Source organism: Brugia malayi (assembly GCF_000002995.4).
Source record: "Brugia malayi strain FR3 genome assembly, contig: Bm_v4_ChrX_scaffold_001, whole genome shotgun sequence".
Taxonomy (NCBI): Eukaryota; Metazoa; Nematoda; class Chromadorea; order Rhabditida; family Onchocercidae; genus Brugia; species Brugia malayi.
In genome coordinates this window covers 11,405,255-11,427,762 of record NW_025062479.1, presented here as the reverse complement: position 1 = coordinate 11,427,762, position 22,508 = coordinate 11,405,255, and the positions used below count along the sequence as shown (strand labels likewise).

The 22,508-nt window shown below is 30.0% G+C and overlaps 4 protein-coding genes across 6 annotated transcripts; 2 read left to right on the top strand and 2 right to left on the bottom strand.

Annotated features, from left to right (window-relative positions):
- Window positions 1-252: 252 nt before the first annotated feature.
- Window positions 253-2,952, top strand: Bma-elo-3 (Fatty acid elongation protein 3, putative; the record flags this gene model as incomplete). The annotated part of the gene is made up of 6 exons (XM_043074498.1): window positions 253-423; window positions 771-980; window positions 1,331-1,441; window positions 1,872-2,037; window positions 2,323-2,459; window positions 2,803-2,952. The coding sequence occupies 6 exons, from the start codon at window positions 253-255 to the stop codon at window positions 2,950-2,952; spliced, it is 945 nt and encodes a 314-aa protein (XP_042930432.1).
- Window positions 2,953-7,895: 4,943 nt separating this feature from the next.
- On the bottom strand, window positions 7,896-10,459 carry Bma-cyn-12 (cyclophilin-type peptidyl-prolyl cis-trans isomerase-12, Bmcyp-12; the record flags this gene model as incomplete). Of its 2 annotated transcripts, XM_043074496.1 has the most annotated exons (5): window positions 7,896-8,086; window positions 8,328-8,379; window positions 9,414-9,613; window positions 9,821-9,975; window positions 10,404-10,459. In XM_043074496.1, the coding sequence occupies 5 exons, from the start codon at window positions 10,457-10,459 to the stop codon at window positions 7,896-7,898; spliced, it is 654 nt and encodes a 217-aa protein (XP_042930430.1). The 2 variants fall into 2 exon arrangements, with proteins under 2 accessions (XP_042930430.1, XP_042930431.1); XM_043074497.1 differs by lacking the exon at window positions 10,404-10,459 and having other exon boundaries at window positions 9,821-9,974.
- Window positions 10,460-11,628: 1,169 nt separating this feature from the next.
- Window positions 11,629-15,083, top strand: Bm3333 (SH2 domain containing protein; the record flags this gene model as incomplete). 2 transcript variants are annotated; one of them, XM_001893205.2, is made up of 11 exons in its annotated part: window positions 11,629-11,658; window positions 11,857-12,026; window positions 12,125-12,304; window positions 12,361-12,493; window positions 12,694-12,930; window positions 13,272-13,419; window positions 13,492-13,617; window positions 13,730-13,877; window positions 14,215-14,342; window positions 14,486-14,709; window positions 14,964-15,083. In XM_001893205.2, the coding sequence occupies 11 exons, from the start codon at window positions 11,629-11,631 to the stop codon at window positions 15,081-15,083; spliced, it is 1,644 nt and encodes a 547-aa protein (XP_001893240.2). The 2 variants fall into 2 exon arrangements, with proteins under 2 accessions (XP_001893240.2, XP_042930429.1); XM_043074495.1 differs by having other exon boundaries at window positions 12,688-12,930.
- A 1,306-nt stretch (window positions 15,084-16,389) lies between these two features.
- Bm13992 (Adenosine kinase-like) lies at window positions 16,390-18,972 on the bottom strand (the record flags this gene model as incomplete). The annotated part of the gene is made up of 8 exons (XM_043074494.1): window positions 16,390-16,514; window positions 16,724-16,883; window positions 17,053-17,238; window positions 17,558-17,626; window positions 17,796-17,901; window positions 18,159-18,328; window positions 18,451-18,529; window positions 18,812-18,972. The coding sequence occupies 8 exons, from the start codon at window positions 18,970-18,972 to the stop codon at window positions 16,390-16,392; spliced, it is 1,056 nt and encodes a 351-aa protein (XP_042930428.1).
- Window positions 18,973-22,508: the final 3,536 nt, after the last annotated feature.

Sequence of the window (22,508 nt, the reverse complement as noted above, 5' to 3'; positions counted from 1 at the left end):
TCTTTTTTCTGAACTGTTATGAAGAAATAGGAAATACAACAATAGTAAATGTTTGCTGATGATACATATATATATATATATATATATATATATATATATATATATATATATATATATATATATATATATATATATATATATATATATATAATTATTAAGCTGATTAATCGTTTGTCTGTTTTTAACTGAAGCGAAATAATATAGGAGAAAGATTTAGGTGAAATTCAGATTTCATTTCCATATTTTCTCTAAATGGCTCGATGGGAATATTGGCCTTATTATGGGTTGGAAAATTACCTTTATACTATGCCATTTGAAGCGAAATTCAATATGATGGAATCAACCAAATGGATGCAAGAAAACTGGTTCCATAGCATAACATCCTCCATTGCATATGTCATTTCTATTTATATTGGACAAAAGGTACATTTTTTATATTTTTCAAGGTTTGAAATGTAATTCCAAAATTGATAAGATTTCAGGCTCTCTTTTCTTTTATTCTTCCAAAATTTAGTCGTGGTAGTAAGCTTTATGACTTTTTCTTTATCATCGCTCAGTCGGATTCGAAATACGCTCACACTAAACAACTGAATAACTGGATCCAGAATGCTTGCTTAGCTTGAAGAGATCTAGAACTAAACTTGCAATGAATGTGGATTCTCCTGTATTTTCAAGCTGTATATTGCCTTGTAAATTAACTTCCTATTTCTTGTTAATCAGGGAATGTTCACAGCGTTGATTGGTTAATTATTAATTGTGGTCTGTTACAGCTGATGGAATCACGCAAACCGTTTTGCCTAGATAATCTACTGATAGCATGGAATTTCGGTTTAGCATTATTTTCCCTCTTAGGCGTGTGTCGAATGACACCAGAATTATTGTGGAGTGTTCGAGAGAATTCTTTCGAATATTCGATATGCACAGCTTCATTTGCGCAAGGTGTTACAGGATTTTGGACCGAAATGTTTGCTTTGTCCAAGGTATGAGTTTTATAAGTTTTGGGACTATATAGTTAGACGAATAGGTTTGATGACAAAACAGTTTTAGTAAGCAAAAAATTAAAAAAAGAACTTTCTGTTTTCCGTCTCATTGGTAATCATAAACTGTGTTGTTGTTATACCCATTAATTATGGTCAAAAATTCTTTTTCTGCACGAACAGCTCACGGGAATTGTCTTTTACTTACAGCTATGGAAGTAAATTTAGTAAACAATTCATGTTACGGTTGATGGAACATGATCATAGTGTAAATAATGTACAATGGAATTTGTTTCTTGTATGCTTGAATGGTTTATTTCTGTTGGGGATGATGAAGATTTCCATCATTTTAGGTTGCTGAATTTGGTGACACAGTATTTATTGTGCTGCGCAAACGTCCGCTACTTTTTCTTCACTGGTACCATCACGTTACCGTGCTTGTTTACACGTGGCATGCTTACAAAGTAGGTCTCTTTGTCAATTATTTTTCTATTCAACTTTTATGAGTTTTACTTTCTCTTAGTGATTACCTCCCTTTTATCATTTGTTATTTAAATACATCACTTATCTTCATTACATTTATTATAAAAAACAACATTTCGTCTCAGTGCTTGGGAATGTATAACGCTGTGTTTTGAAATATAAAATTAAATTTAGTATATCTTTTGGCACTTTGTCAGATAGCTACTAATATCTTTGATGATGAAAAGGAAGTACCATTTCACTCACATGCACAATTTACAAAATTTTATTTTCTAAGACAATGAAAACCGTTGCAAATTGTTACGAAATTTAATGGACCTTTTTTTCAAAGACTGTTAAATACATGAATAAATTTATTCTCATGCTCGACCAACAAAAATATTTTCTTGGAATGATTTGTTTTTATTCCAGGATCATACGGCTTCAGGACGATGGTTTATATGGATGAATTACACTGTGCATGCATTTATGTACACCTACTATGCGCTTCGGGCAATGCGTAAACGGCTTCCAAAAATGGCAGCGATGATGGTTACAATTTTGCAGATCTTACAGATGGTTGGAGGAGTTTTTATCGGTTAATTTTGAGGACTTGATTTTTTGACAGCAATAATCATTCCAGAAATCATTCCTTATTTGCTGGTCATTAAATTTACAATCTTAAGTGAGGAAAAATTGGACTGTTGTGACATTTGAGGATATTGAATTGTTAACAAAGATTCTACTACATTTTCTGAATCATTTCTATTTACTTATCTTTTATCTATCTTGTATACCTCATTAAGAATGATATCATCTGGAGCAGTTATCTCAGTTAAGTTGAATTGTGGTTCTGAAACAATATTTCTTATGTTCGTTCCAGGAATAAACATTTTGCGAATAAAGCTTTCTGGACGTGCTTGTCAGCAAACCTGGAGCAATCTGTATTTCTCATTTACCATTTACTTTTCGTATTTTCTGCTCTTCTGCAATTTCTTCTACTGCACTTATTTGAAAAAAGTACTTTTTTTTTTCTTTTTGGAGATTCCTCATTTAAAACCGTTATTTTAAAAAATCCACTACTGTTCACTGAATATATATTAAATATCAAAGTTGAAGATAGAGGGTTATTCATCTCAGTATTCTCATTAACGGTACAAATTCTTGCTTGGTAAAAACTGATGTACTTGCAATTGGCAGCCTCACTTTACCTAACGGTATATTGATTTAACTTATAAAAAATATTGGAAAGTTTATTTTCTATTACACTATATTGAAATTTCATCTAAAAGTTGCATCAGTTTGATCAAACCATTGATTTTTCCATCATCTATAGCTAATCAATAAAACTATATGATTTCAGGGGAATAGATATCATGCGGTACTCGCCGGTGGAATCCGTAACAAAATTCAAAAGGATGGAATCATGGAAGAACCATCAGAAGATAAAAATGAAGAAAACGATGTCGCTGGGAAGGTCAGGAATCATTTAAAGAGGAGGGTAGTGAAATAAAATTGTGGTGAAAACGAAAAAAAAAATTGACTGTTTCTTATTTGCGTTATTCCATAGCATATTTATTCCATGCTGCGAATTTTATACTTGCAGAAAGGAAAAAATACCAATGAAATCCACGGGAATAGTTTATGTTTTCTAGGGGCAGTTTTTTGAACTTGTTTTATTTTACTATTTTTTGCGTCTAGATTTTTCCTATGTATTTGTTAGTTATTTCATTCTAATGTTTTTAAGTTATATTGTTGTTGGGCTGTTGATGATATTTGTTGAATACGTGTAGGTATTATTCAGCTTGATTGTAACGTGGCATGATTTATTTGATTCAGATTCGTGTAAACTTTATTTTTTTAGAAAGAAATTGCAGTTTTGTTGGCATCATCTTTTTTTTTAATGTACGCTCATGTTTTTATTTATAAAATTCACCATTTTGATACCTTAAACATGTCTTTTGTGTATGTCTTTGGATATGTTTTTGTCATTTCTTCTAGCGCATCTATGTTGGCAGTTGTTTACAGTTTACCTAAGAAGGGTATAGATCACTTCATACCTGTTTTATCTCTTAATTTTTTGTGCTGAAAAAATCATTTGCCATTGTTTCGTTCGTTTTTTTTTTTTTTTTTTTTTTCTTTTTTTCTTAAACATTGTTAGTCACTTCTAATAGTCGGTGCATTATCGACAGCATACAATCAGCGGGTGAAATTAAACGGGATGATGTAACAGCTGGTATCGTCAAGTCCTTCCAAGGAATTGTACCGATAATACCGATGTGCAATTAAAGTCCTTTGAGATATTCAAGCTTCACAAGTTGAATAGAGATCCTGGCGATGGTGTTCTAAAGTGGAGGATGTTTTAACTGATTGTTTCGTTTCCTAAATCCAAGATATTCCAATATGCAGTTTTTTTAGAATACATGGTTAAGTTATGGCTTTTTTTTTTTTCTTTTTTCGAGATTAAACTTGTGGAGAAGTTTTTCTGAGAATGCAAAATTTGTTAGATGATATATTTGAGATTGGAATTTGTACGAATTTGATAGTGTCTGAACACTGTTGTAAGTACAAATTTGATAGTGTCTGAACGAATTTGATACTGTTGTAAGCCATTAGTTGTTTTAGGATTGCTTTTCTTCATTTTTCGATTTCAGTGAACAGAGATGTATGCTATTTTTCGAAGTTTGTTTTTCAGCTTAGTAAAATGGTTATCCTTTATTATCCTCGTCTTTATCCGAAATGTTTATTTGCCAGTTTCACAAACATTTCGTTTGTTTATTATAGAAAATAAAACTCAGAATTGTACAAAAAATCCAATCAATGAATATAGACTAAGTCTACTGTTATAAGTTTATTGATAACGTAGGAATGCTTTTTTATAAGCCCGTTCTTCCAGACAATAACAATGTACGACATTTATCGAACGTATTTTTACTCGACTTATCTGTAAGTGTTAGGGTGATAACATAATCCAGTGCTTGGAATATTTTTTTAAATATCAAGCTTTGTTGCATTTGGATGTCTTCAAAATTTTCACATGGTTCATTAATAGAGTATTTTGTCATATAAATTCTAAGATTCGAAATGAATTCTTTAGGAAATTTTATGTGATAATTTCACATAGTAAAATGTGGAAAAATGATGAAACTAAGTAAATTTACACATTCAGATAAATAAATTTAGTTTACACAAATTATTTGGTGCACATTTGATGAACTGAATGAATACTTGTTGAGTAATATTTCGTATATGACCTCATATATCATCTATAATTATCCATGAAGTTTTCAATACGTGCAGTTCGTTTTTTCATCAAACATTGTATAGGGCTGTAGAAACATGGACGTAATCGTTTCAGTGGTCGTTGTTCACCAAAATCTTTCATTGATAAGTAACCATATTTGTCCTTATAAATTGTTTCATCTTTCTTTCTAAAATTTAGTTTTATATTATCAAATTACAGAGGTTTTTCTAATCTTGATGTTATCGATGAATAAACATTGTAATTTGTATTTTTCAAATTTTAAATAATTTTTTGTTTTGGAAAAAAAAAATTGATTTACGGAAAAGTGGAAATGTTAATATTTTAAGAGTAAAATGTTATTATTTCGAAAAAGGCTTTGTTAAAAATATGATGTGGTAATCTTCGGCTTATTAAATTTCCAAATTATACTGATATGATGCGCAATTTTAATTTCATCCAAGATTTCTTTCTTCTCTTAAAAAGAATTGGGAGTCAAATTCATTTAATACTAATAGAATTCAAAACAAATTGAGTGCTTAATATTATGCATTATTAATGAATTTAAGTGGATTTGAGAGAAAACACAACGATTTATTGTCAATTTCAATCATTTTTGTTGGAAATAGGAAATTATAAATAATTTCGAAAGTCATTAATGCTAGCAAATAATTCATTAAAGTAACATACGACCTAATAGTATATTAATGAAATGAATTTTTTGGCTGAAGATGAACAAGTAAAAGTAATGGTTTTCACATAACATTTAAAATGATTCAAATAAAATTTTACATACTACACCTAATTACATCAGATTAATCAGTTATGCTTCAAATCGATACTTTTTGAATAAAGCTGAAATTTCGGATTAATTTATGATTTTTGCCAAGCACATTACATTTACCAAAAATTGAAATACTAATATTATATTGTGATTAAGGTTAACTTAGGGTGAACATGATGCAAAAAGAAACATTTTCATTTTATGCAATGTATATACTTAACCTAAAGAACGTAACGTTAACTAATGTAAATAAAACAAGTTAAACAAAGAGTAACACTTAATATTATATACATATATATATTAATCTTTTCATCTATATCGAATGATGGTGAGAAATGAGTGTAAAATAAATATAACAAATCAGAGAAAAGCATTGAAGTACCACTCCAAAATCTTGATATTAACTTTAAATTCTTATTTTGATATTTATTAGAACATAAGAAAAAAAGCAAAATTACTTGATGATAAATATTAATTTGTTGATAATAATTTAGTGTACAATAATTATGTTATTAAAACGACCAAATATTTGTGACGCTCTCTTCATAATAAAACTTATATTAAAGATATGGCAAATGTAATATCATGATTTCTTACCAATTTTGATTTATGATTTTTTAATGAACACCAAGAATGACAAATATTTCTTAACTAAATCATACTGGTGACTGGTAATCTCCAAGAAATAGAGACAGATAAAGAAATGCAATTCATTTCAAGATAATTTTTTGAAATTGCAAATATTGATTTAATAAGTGGAATTTAAATGATACCAATGAAATTTAATCCACAAAAAAGAAGAAACTGATACAGATGACACTAAGTTTAAATGTATTTAGAATGATCCTTATTTTCTAGAATGAGACTACAATTGAATTTTACTTATAATTTACCAAGCAATTTAGTAATTGGACGTTTTAGTCTATTTCAAGCTTTTTAAACAATTGCTCAAATTGTTATTCGTGTTGAAGTTGCGCAAAATTAGATACTTAATTTTGTTTGAGATATAGTGCTGTGCTCAGCTAGATAAATCCATTACTTTGAAGGTTTATATGTTCGAATAAACTTTCCTTTTTTTTGCAAAGGTTGTTTTTTTTCATATCAGTGATCAAAAAATTAATAATAAATGAGCAATATGCCACATGATAGGAGTGAAACACCAATGACATATCAATTGACATTTATCGATATCTTACAATGTACTATATTTTACTGGAAAATATATTAAACTTTGATTTGAATCGACATGCATTTCACCTGTTTATTCCTTGAAATTGAGTTTGTTTTATCACTTAAACATTATTGATAATAATCTGCATGGACAGTAAAATTTTCTGGACTCTGTACTATATTGCTCTCGGAAATTTTATTCTAATAAATACAGCAAATTCCCAGTTTACGTAGAATTAGTTGCTGATTCGTCTACTTTAGACCTGAAAATTCCAATCCAAGATCCAAATCCAAAAAAAAAAAAAAAAAAAAAAAGATCCAATGGATTAACAAGTGGATCATGAGGAATAGTTATAGAATAAGAAGATTAGTGAAATCGCATAAGTTTGGATGAGAAACTGAATTTATGGCCAAGCCAAACGATAGTTTAACATGGCAGTGAATTGTCTAAGACTATGATAAACATGTAAATGGGAAATAGGTGAAAAATGAAAATTTATAAAACGGTTTTAACGGAAAACATTGCAAATTAGAATGCATGACAATTTCAAACTAATTTATTTTCTTAAATGTTCTTTGTATTTCTAAATGTGAAGGAAAGGGAAGGAACTGCGATCCAACAATTGAAAAAAAAGTGAATAGCATAATCCGGTTAATGTATATCGAGCAAAAAAATTAAAACTAATGTTTAAAATAGGAGAACATAGACAGAACAGTAGCAAATTTTTCATTTCATAGCATTTAGATTAATGAAACTGTCCAATATGTTTCAAAATTATCTTTCTTCACATAGCTATAATTTCCTCATGTGATTTACTAAATATGGAGAAAGACACATCATAAAGTTATTTGTAATAATCTGCATATAGATGGCACTGCAACATAAAGTAAGCAATTTCAAGATAGGACTTTTATCAGGACTAATCAGATATTAAGTGGAGTAAGCCCTTAGTCGTGATATGCTTGTAAACTTAATTAGGCATTACTTCCCAATTTTAAGCTTACATTTTCAGCAAATTAATCATTTTCTTTAATTTAAACACTAGTTCAAGCATTAGGTTCGAAATATGTATTTTTTTATCTTTTAGATATTTAATGTATGCAAATACCACTTCTTTTCTTCGTTAGAAATTCAATTTAAACTTACATGGCTGGTGCAGAAAATACACTATTCAGAACATACGAACAGCCAGCCAATGGAAACAATAGCATGCATAACAGCCAACGTAACATAATCAGCTACCTTGTAGTTCAACAAAAATCAGCTTACATTAACTTTCCCAAATACGGACACACACACACACACACACACACACACACACACACACACACACACACACACACACACACACACACACACACACACACATACATACATACATGCAGGCACAACAAACACGCCCATTTCATCCCACTCGTAAATCATATTCTGGGTAACGGAAATGTGTGTACCTCATTAAGAACTTGAAAAACATTATATTATTTCAACAGCCTGACTTTTTCAACAGGAAAAACCTTTAAGGATAACAGAAATAATCATAACGACTTAATAAATTAAATTTGAGGTCATTACAATGAGAATGACAACCGCACAAAGATGAATTCATTCATCTGCCATCGCATCAAGTTTTGGAAGTAAATAATCAATTGCGAGAGTCGTCTTTAGGGTATGCCTTTAATATTCGAATTTCACTTTTTGGTCCATCATGAGCATCTGTATCTACTAGTCCAATCCTTTGTACAGCCTACAAAAAAAGAAGAGAAAGTTATAATTTATAATGAAGAGGGTATTTATACTTTTTAAATACCCTTTTTTGCTAAAAAGCGCCGAAAAATACTGCAATAATTGCTACTGCTCGCAATGCAGTAGTACTTTTCGTATGTCGACAAAGTAGTACAGAACTAATGGAAACAATTAATTTAATATTCACTCCACTTCCTATATTACTTATGAATCTAATTTCCTTTAAAACAATGAATGAAAAGATTAAAGCGGACATGATATTCCATGATTTAAATGTTGGCATAACTCCGGATCAAAGATTTCTGTTTATGAAAATGTACATAACAGACTACTAGATGTCACATTAGCCTGCGATGGACTGTTGATCCGCAGAAGCTTAAAACTGATTTTGGATTCCTATACTGTTGGAACATAAAGTTTCCCAACTTTCATCAAATTTCCCTCACTTGTTATTTGTGATCCTAATAGAACTCCTACTTGCTTTCAACAGGTGCAAAAAGCTACGCACAGTCGAAATATTTGTCGCAAATGTTCATTTTCTTTTAGAAGAAGCCGCTCTATGAGAAAGATCAGAAGGACATTTGCTAATACACTGCTTCTTCAGAATTTCTATGGGCCTTATCGTTTATAAATTGGAGATGTCCCCCATAATTTGAAGTTATAATGGTAATCCTTTTTTATGGCTTATAATTCTTATAATCTCTTCCAAATATTCCATAAAACAAGTCTGAACTGAAAATGTAAAATGCCTTCTATCACTTCGCTTTGTACTCCATAAATTTATGGCCATAAAAATTTATACCTATACTATTCAGAGACCTTGTAAATGCTGTTCACTACGTATTAGAAGAGCTAAATCTGCATATAAGATTGATTAACAAAGAAGACTGTCAGTCAATCAAGGCATCACGATTTATTCTTTTTACTTTAGTCTAATAGTAGCATAAGTAATACATGAGAACTCCCAAGTAAAAGTGATTTAAATTTTCAAACATCGAATTACTAAACAAAAATGAAGTGAAGGAAACAACGTACTCTCATTCCGGCCGCAACTCGTCCAAAAATTGTATGTTTTCCATCCAGGTGTTGTGCTGGTGCTAAAGTTATGAAAAACTGTGAACCATTCGTATTTGGTCCAGTGTTAGCCATAGAAATAATCCCAGCACCACTGTGCTTTAAATTGTCATGGATTTCATCCGGAAATCTGTCACCATAGATTGATGCACCACCACGACCTGAAATAAAAATCAGTCCATACATGAGAAAGTGCAACACTTTGCTTATTTCACAGTTTCTGTATTAGAAATAGAACAGCAATTTCTATATTCTTTCCCTGTTATCTGGTAAAAAGGCCTTCCACTTCACAAATCTAAATCCATAAATCAACATTTTTACTTTTTTTTTAGGTTCCAGTAGGAAAAGTAAAAAATTAGGAAAAGAACCGGTTCCAGTAGGATCTCCGCCTTGTATCATGAAATCGGCAATTATCCTATGAAATATGGTTCCATTGTAGTATCCTCGCCGGGCCAGTTCAGCAAAATTTTTACACGTTCTCGGAGCATGGTCCCAATACAGTTCGATACAGATCATTCCCATGCTTAAAATCCAGAACTGTTGAAGTAGCTCAGAATTTCAATCAATGTAATTAGTGTTAGTAATTACCTTGTCTCTATTATATTTTAGTCAGTTGTATAGCAATAATGTCTCTAGTCTTTGAGCAGTTATATCACTTGCAATATTACCAGTACTCACACTGTGCAGACAGTACACAGATGACAGTAAAATCATAATCATAACATGATGCTGAGCTGACGATAAGATGATGTAGGAAATGTGCGCTTACCTGACTAACACTGTTAATAATAATAATAAAAAAAAAAACATCCTAAATTACAATAAAACATCGCACAGATAAATATCCATCATATTTGGCGAGTATTATTATCGCAATGATAAAATGAAGTAAACAATACTATACCAAATATGTGTTTTATTTGTTCTGTTATAAAATGCAATGAATTTCACCTCGTTTCTAAAGCAACAAATGGAGGTCTTGTAGAAGTAGAATGTGACGCTGGCATTGAACTTGTGATTTACTTCAATGATCGATCAATATCTGCAATATCTTAGTTCAAACAAAATACAAACATGTAGTAGAAGAACTACAATAGAAAAGGTGCTAAAAGCTCATCCTAAAAAGCTCAGATTTATACAAGTCATAGAAAAATTCCTGAAAATTTCTATAAATATACTTAACGAATACAAATAATATAAATTAACAAACACAGATTAAAAGTAGTTAAAAATACTGCTGACACAAAATAAAAAATTCGAAATTATCAATTTGGCAACTCGTGCTTCAAAAGTGCACGCAAAAAATGTTAAATCCGACAAGGAATTTAATTGTTAAACAAATGTGAAACTCTTCCGCAATTCCTTAACCACAAATCACTTCTTTTATAATCGCTTAATTTTTCTGTAAACGGTGATACCTAATCACTGATATAATTTCTTTGTTCTTTCCTTCTTTCTTTTTTCTTTTTATTGACCAGAATTTGATATGTTCTGGAAATTTAGAAGAATGTAGCTTTGAAAAAATTATGGAACAACCAAAAAGGAAGCAGTGATTTATCAGACATGTAATACAGTTATGAAGTTTTCAGATTACATATCAAGTAAACTTAATTCACGTAAACAGTGCACATGACGTGACACAAACTCCAGGAATTCCTAACGGAAACGAAGAACCCGTCTAATTTAAACTAAAAACCACAAAGGAAGACCATGTCATCCGGAAACATCCCTCATATTCTCATTCCAACCTCTTCCAATGTCACTGGCTGCGTTAAATAAGAACAGTTTTTGAAGTATTTTAAATGATTTCGGTAGCGTAGTCGGTGTCATTGTTCAGCTGTGGTGCCTGGTTGAAGGTTGCTTATCACTGGTTTGTATTGTTCTGTATTGAGAACTTCTGCTACTGAATTTTCTGATTTGTTATTGCCAGTGATAGGAGTGAAGCAACATAATTAAGCTAATATGCGTATGCTGGATTAAATAACAGCTTTTAAATCATTTGAAATGATTTGTTTATCATAATCGATAGCATTGTTTGGTTTTGGTACTTGATAACCGGTTGTCTTGCTGATTATTAGTTTGTGCTTTCCCGTACTAAGGATTTTGCTATTGGATTTTCTGGTTTGTTGATTTGTTACTACTGATGATAGCAGTGAAACAACATAATTAAGACAACATGAGTATGCTGCAGCAAATATTAGATCAAGTATGTCTCTTTATTGCTGTTACATCGTAGAAGGCTTTTCTTTCCTCTTCTTTTTTTAGAATTTAAAACTTTGAGGAGAAAAACTCCAAGAAAAAGATTGAATGAAGACTTAGAAAAAGGTAGAAAATCCTAATTTTGGAGTAAATTTCATGATCATCATCGCTTTACATTTCGAAATCTCCTCTACACTTATTGCAGATGTTTGTGGATCCAGAAATTTTAGAAGCTCTAGACGAGGAACAAAAACAGATATTGTTTATCAAAATGCGGGAGGAACAAGTGAAACGTTGGAAAATTTTTGAGGACAAGCGTGAGCAAGAGGATAAGCCCCAAAGTAGCAAACCAAAAAATAATTCGCGAAGAGTTAGGTTCGAATTCTGCACAGAGTTCGATTTCTGAGACGGTGGATGGAGTATTGACGGAATTTTAAATTTTAGTTCTATTCATTAGAATGATCCTTTTTCAGATGGTTAAAGGGAGAAGATGGCAAAGATTGGGTTTGGGTTATGGGTGAACATAAGGATGACCTTACCATTGAACAAATTACGGAAAAACGGGCTTATGAGGAAGCACGAGAACTTGCTGAAAAAGAAATGCTGGAAAACCAAGCAGTGCAAGTTGAAGCGGAAGTGCTGGAAAAATTCTGGTAATCTTTGTTTTTATCCGACATATATGTCTGGATAATTACTGTAATTTTTTCAGTTTAATGGAATTAAATGATGGCAGTGGACCTGTATTTGGGCCACATGAAAATGAGGACACATTGAAACAGCAGTTGAGCCGTATCAAACCGTGGAATAGTGGATCTGGATCATCCGCACGTAACAAAGTACAGGTATGTATTACAGTGTATTTTTTTTTTTAGATTAATACTTATTTGGATCTAGAGGAATTTTGGTATTCCAGAAAGCTAGCTTTGCTGAACTGTTTTGCTATTCTACATTCCTACAACTTCTACAGTAGCTGTGAGATCCAGTAACTTACAATTTCATCTCATGAAATTTTGGTTTCTGAATCGGAAAACTACAGTTGCAGGAATCTGTATATGATGATGCAGACTCACTGTTTGGCCTATCATACAATGGTAGTGAACCTTCGCATATTGCTCCTGCTTCAGAATCACCTTACAAAGGGATTCTAAAGAAATCTACTGAAAATTTTCCTTTGAATAACAACAGTAATAAAAAAGATAAACTTTCGATCGACATTGATATTAAGCAGAAAACAAAAGAGAAAGCATGTGGCACTTATTTGTCAACTGACACTGTGAAAGTTAGTAATTCCTTTTTTAAACATTTATGTGCACTTAGTTCTAATGAGAAATTGCAGCAAACTGTGTTTTTATTTTTTCGAAAACCTGAAAGTTTTTTTAGAGCAATGGTTTAGATGAATTAAGTTTTGCCAGATACTTCTACTCTAACATCATTTCGAGTAAACTTTTCCAGTAGCTCGAGTAGTGTGTATCTGTCTTCTGGAAGTGAGACAGTGAATGTTGCTTGCCTTCTAGTTCAGGGATCCATCGTAGATTGGGAAATGTTGACATGCTGGCAGTTATAGTGATTCATATGGAATGTTGAATTTATTCCCAATTTGTTTAAAATGACTAATTTCAGACATTCGGCGCAATAGCAAATGCTGCAAAACCTGCTCCACTAGTAGGACTTAGTCATTCAGTTAAACAGTTCACTCCAGCTCAGAAAACAAACTCTGGTCACGTGGTGAAATTCCGACCTGATCTTAGTTCAAGACATGATTTACCGGGTATTTTCATTTTCCATTACACTTTATTGCTGAAATTTAACACTTTTAATTTAAATTAATTGTTGATTACAGATATCAATGATGAAATCACCAAGCGACAGTCAGAAATTTTCGAAAAGATTAAGGAGAAATATCAGCAATTTGACAGAGAAGCAGAACAAGAGGCAAGACGTGTTGAACAAGCTTGGGAAGAACAAGGTCGGTTTAGTTACTTTTAGATAAAGTATATCGTCTTTCTCGAAATATTCATGAACTTCTTGGATTATTTCCCACTGCATATTGTTACGGATGGCAATGTTCTTTCTTTCAGAAAGAAGAGCACGTGAAGCAGAAGCTGAAATTCGACATATTGCGCAACGGGCTCGTGAACAACATCGTCAGCAAACTTTACGTACATCAGCTCCGTTTTTAACAGTTCTCAAGGATGTGAAAAATACTGCATCTGTACAGGAGATTCTGTAAGTAATGGCTTCATTTTCTTTTTTTGTTGAAAAATAGTAACAGTAAAGAAATAACCGTCCAATTTTAACCTCTGTTGTCACAATGCTCTCGTAAAGTCCAGCACATTAGGCGCTTTATTTCTGGATTCGTTGTGATTGAATGGCAATTTAACATTTTATTGGTTTTCTTTTATTTTAATTTGCTCTTATTTTTTCCTGTTTACACTGTTCCACTGTTACGCAGTAAAATGTTTAGATCGATTCTTCTCAGTTAAAAAGAACAAATCATGCTAATCAGTTAGCTATCCTTTCATGTCATCTTATTTATTATAAATATAATTAATGATGCTTCCAGGAAGAATTTACCCCGTCCTCCGAAGCCAAAATCTCGTGAAGCAATTATTGATTGGTTCAAATCTGAGGAGCTGCGACATGGAACCGGTTTAGACCCATTGACACATCGACCAGCTGTTTGGTTCCATGGTTAATTATGTCTTCGTTCTTATCTAAGGAATGAAATTATTCCCAGTGCCTTCAGGTCATCAATTCTGGCTCCTTTCAATCTTTTTAAGGATAATCATATTTAGTTTACAACTTGATGCCTTTATAAAGAATTTTCGTTATAGGAATCATTACACGAAACGCAGCTGATGAACTACTACAGGGAAAACCTTCTGGTTCATTCCTTGTTCGCGTTTCGGAGCGTATTTGGGGTTACACTCTATCGTATATGGTTGGAGATGGTAATATAAAGCATTTCATGATCGAAAAAATACCACAGGGATATCAATTTTTGGGAATTAATCAAGTAGTGCATCAACGCCTCCATGAGCTTGTTGCATTTCACGAAGTAGTTTATTTTGAACTTTTTGTAAATTAAACTTCCTATGGATTCTGATTGATTTCATGTATCCTAAATAAACAATTTGTCCCAGGAGTATTTTTTTGTCACTCATTCTTAATTTCTGTCTGTTGATTACTTTTCCTTGACTTCATTTGCATGCGATTGGTTTTTTAAATTGACTCTATGTAAGGAAAATTTTTTGAGTTTTTACATTTTTTTGCATAATTATTAAGATATGAATTGAATATGACGTTTTGCAGATTTCGCCAATAACAAGTAAAGGAAATGAGATATTACGTTGGGCCGTAGGACAAGTGGACACTAATTTGCCGGACTATGCTGATCTTATTCCTGTTCAACGAAACACACTGCGGGCCTAGTTACTGATTTCTTCATTTTGCTTTACTGCCACTGTTTCATTAAAATAAGTGCCTATGCTTTCATCTCTATCCGTCACAAATTCTGAAATTTAAATTGATCTTAATCTCTAACATGTTCGAGAAACACTATTATAATTGCTCACTCGTCTTTTTGCTGTATATCTAGGTCTGTGCCAGATTGCCAAAAGTATTGATGTAATTAAATCATTCATCTGAATTTACCTGTGATGCAATTGTTAATATCTTGTTTATAATGGTGGAAAGTTGGAAAGCAGTTAGGTGTTGCGATCGATGGTATACAGTCACCTCCCCCGGTTTACATCGGAGCAGATTGATGAAAAGTTTAAAAGTGATTTTTTGATATCCTACGGTGTCTGCATTTTTAGTTGTAATGTGTTCTTTGGTGTATCAGTTACTTTTAAGTGGAATAATTGGTTTCCAACTATTTATATACATGTTTGATTTTACTTGTCTCTTGTGTATCAGCCATGAGATCTGATAAGTCCGATGAAACTGTGTACATAATAACTTCATAACTAACCATTGCAACTAGTGTGCAATGAGGTTATAAGTTTTTAAGAAACAGCTGTTCTGCAATCATATTTTCATATGAAAAGCGGTAAATAGTAGGTTCTACCATTTTCAGCACCACAATTTTATATAAGAAGCAAAATTGAGGATTTAATTGTAAATTTTTGTTGTTTCTTGGTAGGGTATATCATAGAAATGCCGATTTTCTATACGGCTTTAAAATGAAAATATTGTATGATTATCTAGTCACTTCATATGTTACACCCATTGTCCGTATTTATCTTTTGTAAATCTTGAATAATTTTGTCAGTTGTTCGGGGCTCCTTTTTATATCCCACTTTGCAGTGAATTTCACTCCTTTGGCACATTTGTGCACATTTGTATGTGTGTACATATTTGGATGTATATGTATTTTTGGTGTACAGCATGCTTTCGAATTTCTGAGTTGTGAATTAATTGCATTTCCTGTGCCTTTGTGCGTTATATTAGCACAGCAGAGTATGAAATAAATTTATCAGTAATTTTTATTCAAAGTTTTCAAAAGAAGAAATTTTTGAAAGTCTATTTGGTCCTATAACATAAACATCTGCTTTAATCGTTTTTGCTATCTCTCTATTTTCTGTATATCATATGGATTAGGAAACAGGCATTCCTAGATCTGATAGTGAGTCAAAGTGAGTTAAGTTGGGATGTTATGTTGAAAATTTCCTAATAGAAAAATATTAAAAACAGTCGGTAAATGTAATGGTTTCATGTCTTAAAATCAAACGAAATTTTAATGATATAAGCAAATTGGTGGAAGTGTACAGCCTTCTTGTTGTATTATTACTGCTGCAGCATAGTGTCCGCATTTAACTGAATCCGCTATTGATTTCTGTTGAATGTATTGTGATAAGAATCCTGGGAAAAAAAAAAAACTTTTTAAGTTAGACTTTGATCGTTATCAAAAGGGAAAAGGAATTGGAATTTTTTTTATTTTAATTTAAATGAACTTCACAGCTACTTTGGAAATTGTAAATAAAAGAAGAGTATCCATCATTATTTGGATAAATAAAAAGAAGGAAAAAAAAATGAATAAAGTATGATAATTTAATAAAAACAGATATTACCTCCAACAAATGCATCACCAGCTCCATTTGTATCAACAATTTCTTCATGCTTCAATTTTTTTACTGGGTATTTCACAGCATCATTATTACCATTTTGATAAACGATTGTTGGACCAGATCCTTGCGTTAGAATCACTATCCTTTGACGCTTTTCATTAATCTTAAGCATAATAATATTAATGGTTATAATATATAATAAATAATTGTAGATTTGTTTATCGTTCTTTTTTTTCTTGTCTTCTTTAAAATAAATTAACAAAAAAAAAAAAAGACAAACAAAGGTTCTATATATTTTTTTTTAGATATTTAGTTTATAAAATCTTGTGAACCTTTGAAAATGCTGCAATTTTAACGCATATTTGTTGCAATTCATGCGTATTGTAATTGATTGCATCTGCGAATGCTTTACCTTCTCTTTCATTGCCAAATAAAATGTCAACATATGGTAACAATTCCAAAAATTCATTTCGGAAATATTTTAGAACAAATGGTGCTGCTAAATTTGTTGCAAATACCTGTTTTTTTTTAAAAAAAATTACAGTTTTTACAACTAATAAAGTGAATTCGAATTTTTGAAGTTCTGTATTCCCGTTCTTTTGAAGAAAATTCTATGTATGTCATAGACTAAGTAAAATAAATGAAATATATTGAAGAGTAATATGATTTATGAATGTTACTTGTTACTTGGTAATTTTTTTTCTTCCTTAAATGATTTTTAAAACGACTAATTCGTCTTTTTAATTGTTATATTAATGTACAAAATTTTAGGATAGGAAAGGAAAGAAAGGAGAGGAGAGGGAGAGACATAGAGAGAGAGAAAGAAAAAAAAAAAACCTTATTATGTTTGCTTGCATGCTGGGCAATGAACATAACAGCTGCAGGACAAACTGTTAAGAAAAATCCCTGAAATTTTAATATTATTTGAAATAATTTTAGCATATGTTTATACAATAAAATTATAGAAAAAAGTGAGGAAGACAGAGATGATCTATGATTGTGCTTAAGACAAAAATGGTTTTTTTTTTTTTTTTTGGAATTTCTTGATAACATTAAAAATTGTTGATAAATTAACCGATATATAAAAATATTGAGCCGTTTCAATTAAAACACGACTTTCTAGTTTTTCCAAATGATCTATCGTGAATAAATTTGCTGCTGCAAGATGTGCACAAAGGGATCTAGAATGAAGAAAAAAAATACATTTATTTATAAGTGAAGCAGAAATTAATAACTGGGCGAAAAATTCAGGAAGGAAACAAATCATTGATTTCAATCTCTTATAAATGATCATATTAAAAGAAATTATTACAATCATATTTTGAATTTAAATAACATAAAAGTGTAATAAAATTCTTTTAAAAAAGATGTGTGTTGCCATAAAATTTTTTCATTTTAAAAATTTAATTTAATTAGAAAGAAACATTATGCAACTAGCCTATGTTGATTAGTAATGAGAGCAGCACATGTTCCTGTTTTTTGCTTTTCTTTCACTTGATAATATACCCTAAGGCCTATTTCTTGGGTCTTTTGCTTTAAGATATCACCATAGTGATCATCACCTATGCAGCCAAAAAATACTGAACGATTCGGCTCATTTAATATCCACTGCAAACTTTTCAAATTGCAAGAGATTGTTCACCTTTAAGGATTTCTTTTTTTTTTTTTCGTTTTTTATTTGCTTTAAAGCTGACTTTAAAAAATCAAAAACAAACAAAATTTTGTTTTACTTGACAAACGCGAAGTGAATTTTGCGTTGCACCACCTGGTGTATAAGTTATATCATAGTTGTCCAACAACTCTTGAAACCTTAACATTTGAAATTTTCAATGGAAGATTTGAATAGAAATTTTTGAAATAAAAAAAAAGTTGTCAAAATTTTGAATCATTCTTTAAATATCAAATTATTTCAGCTGTAATTGAAGTTGAAAAATTCAATTAAGAAAAGAATGATAAATTTACTTCTTCATTGATAATCTCACTAATCAACTTTAAAATATTATGCATTAAATTACATAAGTGATGATTAGTATTTTGTTAAATTGTTAATTATGAAAAGGTTACTAATTTAATGAAAATTGAACAGCCTACATAGGCATACGTTCGTCATCTGCTATTATTGCATCATCTTCTTCCAAATTCCACTTTTTTAAAAAATCTAGGCTGACTTCAACTCGCATATCTAAGAGTGGATTACCACAACCGAGAATTACACCTTCCGGACATCTTGAAAAATTTCCTGTACATTGCATTGTTTACTTTATTGAATGGAAAACTGAAAATAAAAATAAGAAAAAGTTTTGAAAATTTACAAAAACAACAAATAAATAAGCGACATCATTCTTCAAAAATATAGATAAAAGTAAAGATGCAATTGAAGTGCTTTTAATACACTAATATTTTCTAAGCAAAATGCATTTCATTAATCGCGACAACTTAATTTGAAAGAAGCTGTCGATAATAAAATAATTGGGAAATTTAGATAAATTAATAAATGAATAATGAAAATAAAATAAGGGTTTTTCCATAAATCGAAATGAAAATAGATTAGTATGGTATAGTTAATTCATAAATTGAATGATACAAAAATGGAAATGTACAATCTGTTACAATTCACAGTAATTTGAAACGATTTATTATATTTTAAATAATTCGAATTAACAAAAATTTTCGACATTTTAGAAATAAAATGAATGCTAATCGAAGCAAATGAATCAATCTTGAAATGACTTTTTGATCAATTTAATCATTTGAATAGAAGAATTCCTTCAACGACATTTTACATTGTTGGAATTAGCACAAAAGTTGTTTCTGATAATAGTAATCCAAATCTCAATTTCAATCAATTTTAGTTAGAAGTTAATGAGTAGAAATTTCCAAATTATTTTAAAAATACAAATTAAAAAAAAAGTTCACCATAAAATCTGTAAAAAAAACAACTTATATATATATATATATATATATATATATATATATATATATATATATATATATATATATATATATATATATATATATATATTATTTACAACATTTGTAATGGATTAGCAAAATTTTACTCAAGAAAAAAATGAATGAAAATCAAAATTAATGTGGAAATGAAATAAATTAAATATAAGCAAAATTGCTAAGCTAAATGTAATTGAATAATCAAAAAAAAAAAAAAAAACTTTATAGAAATATATCATTATACAATGCTCGTTATAAAAATGATAATGGTTGCTCAATTTAGCTAAAAATTGAAAGAAAGTTTAATCAATAACTTATGAAATTTCGGGAACCTGATTAATCATTAGTTAGTCTTCGATCTTCCCCCCATTAGCAATTTAATTTACCGGAAAAGACGTTATGCCCTAACTTTCCTTTTCATTTGGAGAGTTCCTTCTTTTCCTTTCTTGACAAATATAAAATTGAATGAAATTTCGAAATTTCGAGTTATATAAATAAATATAAAAGCGACATTTTAAAAAGGCAAAAATTTGTTTGCTTCAAAATTTTTTAAACGAAATGTTAAATTTGGAAAGTAAAAAAAGATGTAATATTTCAAAATTTACCTCCCTTCTTTCTCTTTCCGTCGTTCTTCCTTTCTCTTTATTTTTCTCATTTATTTAATTTGCTTATTGCAGTAAACATCTAAACTAGCAAGTAATACTTATTATCATTCATCCACAGTGAGTGAATCTACTATCAACTATTTGGATTTTTTATTTTCCATCAAGTTCAAAAAATTGAAGAAAATTATTTATTACTTTTTATCAAATTTAATTTTTGTGCGAAAATTTTAATTTCATTAAAAAGATTAACTATTTTAGTAATTTGAGAAATTATTTGTTGACTTCATATTTCCAATATACATCATAATTAGATGTTTTTTTTTTTTTTTTTTTTTTTTGTTTTTTTTTATTTTTTTGATATTGTTATGATAACATGAAAAAATGATGAAATGATCACATTCCTTAAAAATCCTACAAATAAAATTTGTAGGCTGCTATATCATAAAGATTTGCGCTAGATAATACTTCACATTATTCATAATGTTATTACCTTGAAGAAGAGAGACAAAGAGAAGGAGATGTTGAAGTTTCATATGATAAATGATTACGTTTCAGATGAATTCATTATTGAACAATCGTACCTTTTTTTATTTTCTTGGTTGTAAATCATTTTAAATAAATTTCTACCAATTTTTACAAAATCTTAACTAACAAACATCATTAGAATCATCATTAGAACTGTAAAAACATTCATCAAATTGGAACACTGTTACATATCGTATAAATTTGGACAAAGTTTGTTCGAATTTAATTTAAATTGATTTTGAAATTTTCAAAGAAGGAAATTTATTCATGCTAGATTTATGAAATAATATATTTGATATGTATTTCGAAAGGATTTATTTGATATTATATCGGATAAATCTTTCGAAATTAATGATGAAAATTTAAAAGTTTTATTGTTTGGTAACATATTCAAATGAAATAGAAGGGTTAAGGAGAAAATGCGAAAAAGGAAGAGGAAGAAGAAAATACAAATAAAATTACAATTCCAAATAGATTATCATAAAATATTATTAGATAAAAAATTTTATGTAATTATTTGAATAACTGTGACAAACATATTTCGTTTCTATTAGTAATCTAAGCATTAAAATTAACATGTGAAATAATTAAACGATTTAAAAATATGGTATTTGCAGTGGACCACCAAAACAAAAACCGATAAAATATGTTACCCGTCTGTCAGTCTATCTAATCAAATTTCATAATCTTCTGTTTGTTTAATGGAGCCGTATAATCAATTCCCATATATCTATTTAAACTTATTTGATAAAACTGTTAGCAAGGAAGAAGAGCAGAAATTGAAATTTAAATTAGCATTATTCAGTACGAATTCTCACGCTGTTGTGAATTTGATCAAATTAAATTTCTACCCAGAGTAGAAGCTATCTTAAAATATCATAGATTTGAAAATATTTTAAAAAGAAAGGAAGCATTAGAATTGAAACAAACGATTCAATTTAGATTCAAATTTAATTAAACCACTAGCACTATTAAAGTATAGGTGCATTTCCTGAATTGGTAAATGAATAATTCAAGCTGCACATGATGTTTGTACATTCATTTATGTTACAATTAATTAAATAACTGTAACGACTCTTCATATATAGTAAAAAATGTTTTCAAAAAATTCAGTTCCTTTCTTTGAAATATAAATAATAGGCTTCAGTAGCCCTAACAATTTTCATATCCTCTTGTAACTAACGTTTCAGTATAGAACATCTTACGAAAAAGAAAAAAATTCATTTGTGAAAATCAATACCATAAATGATATCATGGTTGTTACAGCGACGAGATAATAATGAACCGAAGTCAGGTGTACCTTTTTTTTTCATCTACTTTTCGCCACTTTTATGAAATTAACGTTGCTGAGAATTTAATTCGTTCAGCATACCTAATAATAGATGCGTTAACTATCATCCAAATCCGTTAAGGAAATCATTGCAACCCATCCGTCTTAATAGTTTTAAACGTCAACGATATCCAAAATGATACCAGTAATTTTTCCATTTTTTGTAAAATTTCTTCCCGTATGTATGATGCTTCATTCCGAATATTATGAAAACTTAAGTGTAAAGAAAAGTTATAAATAATAGATGATCACTATTATATTTATAATGCATCTTTGCATGCATAATACAAACCATATAGAAACTGGAAATAAAAATATAGACTGTTTGATGCGATACTAAATAAAAACATTTTAAGAGAAATACGTCAAAGCTGAGAGG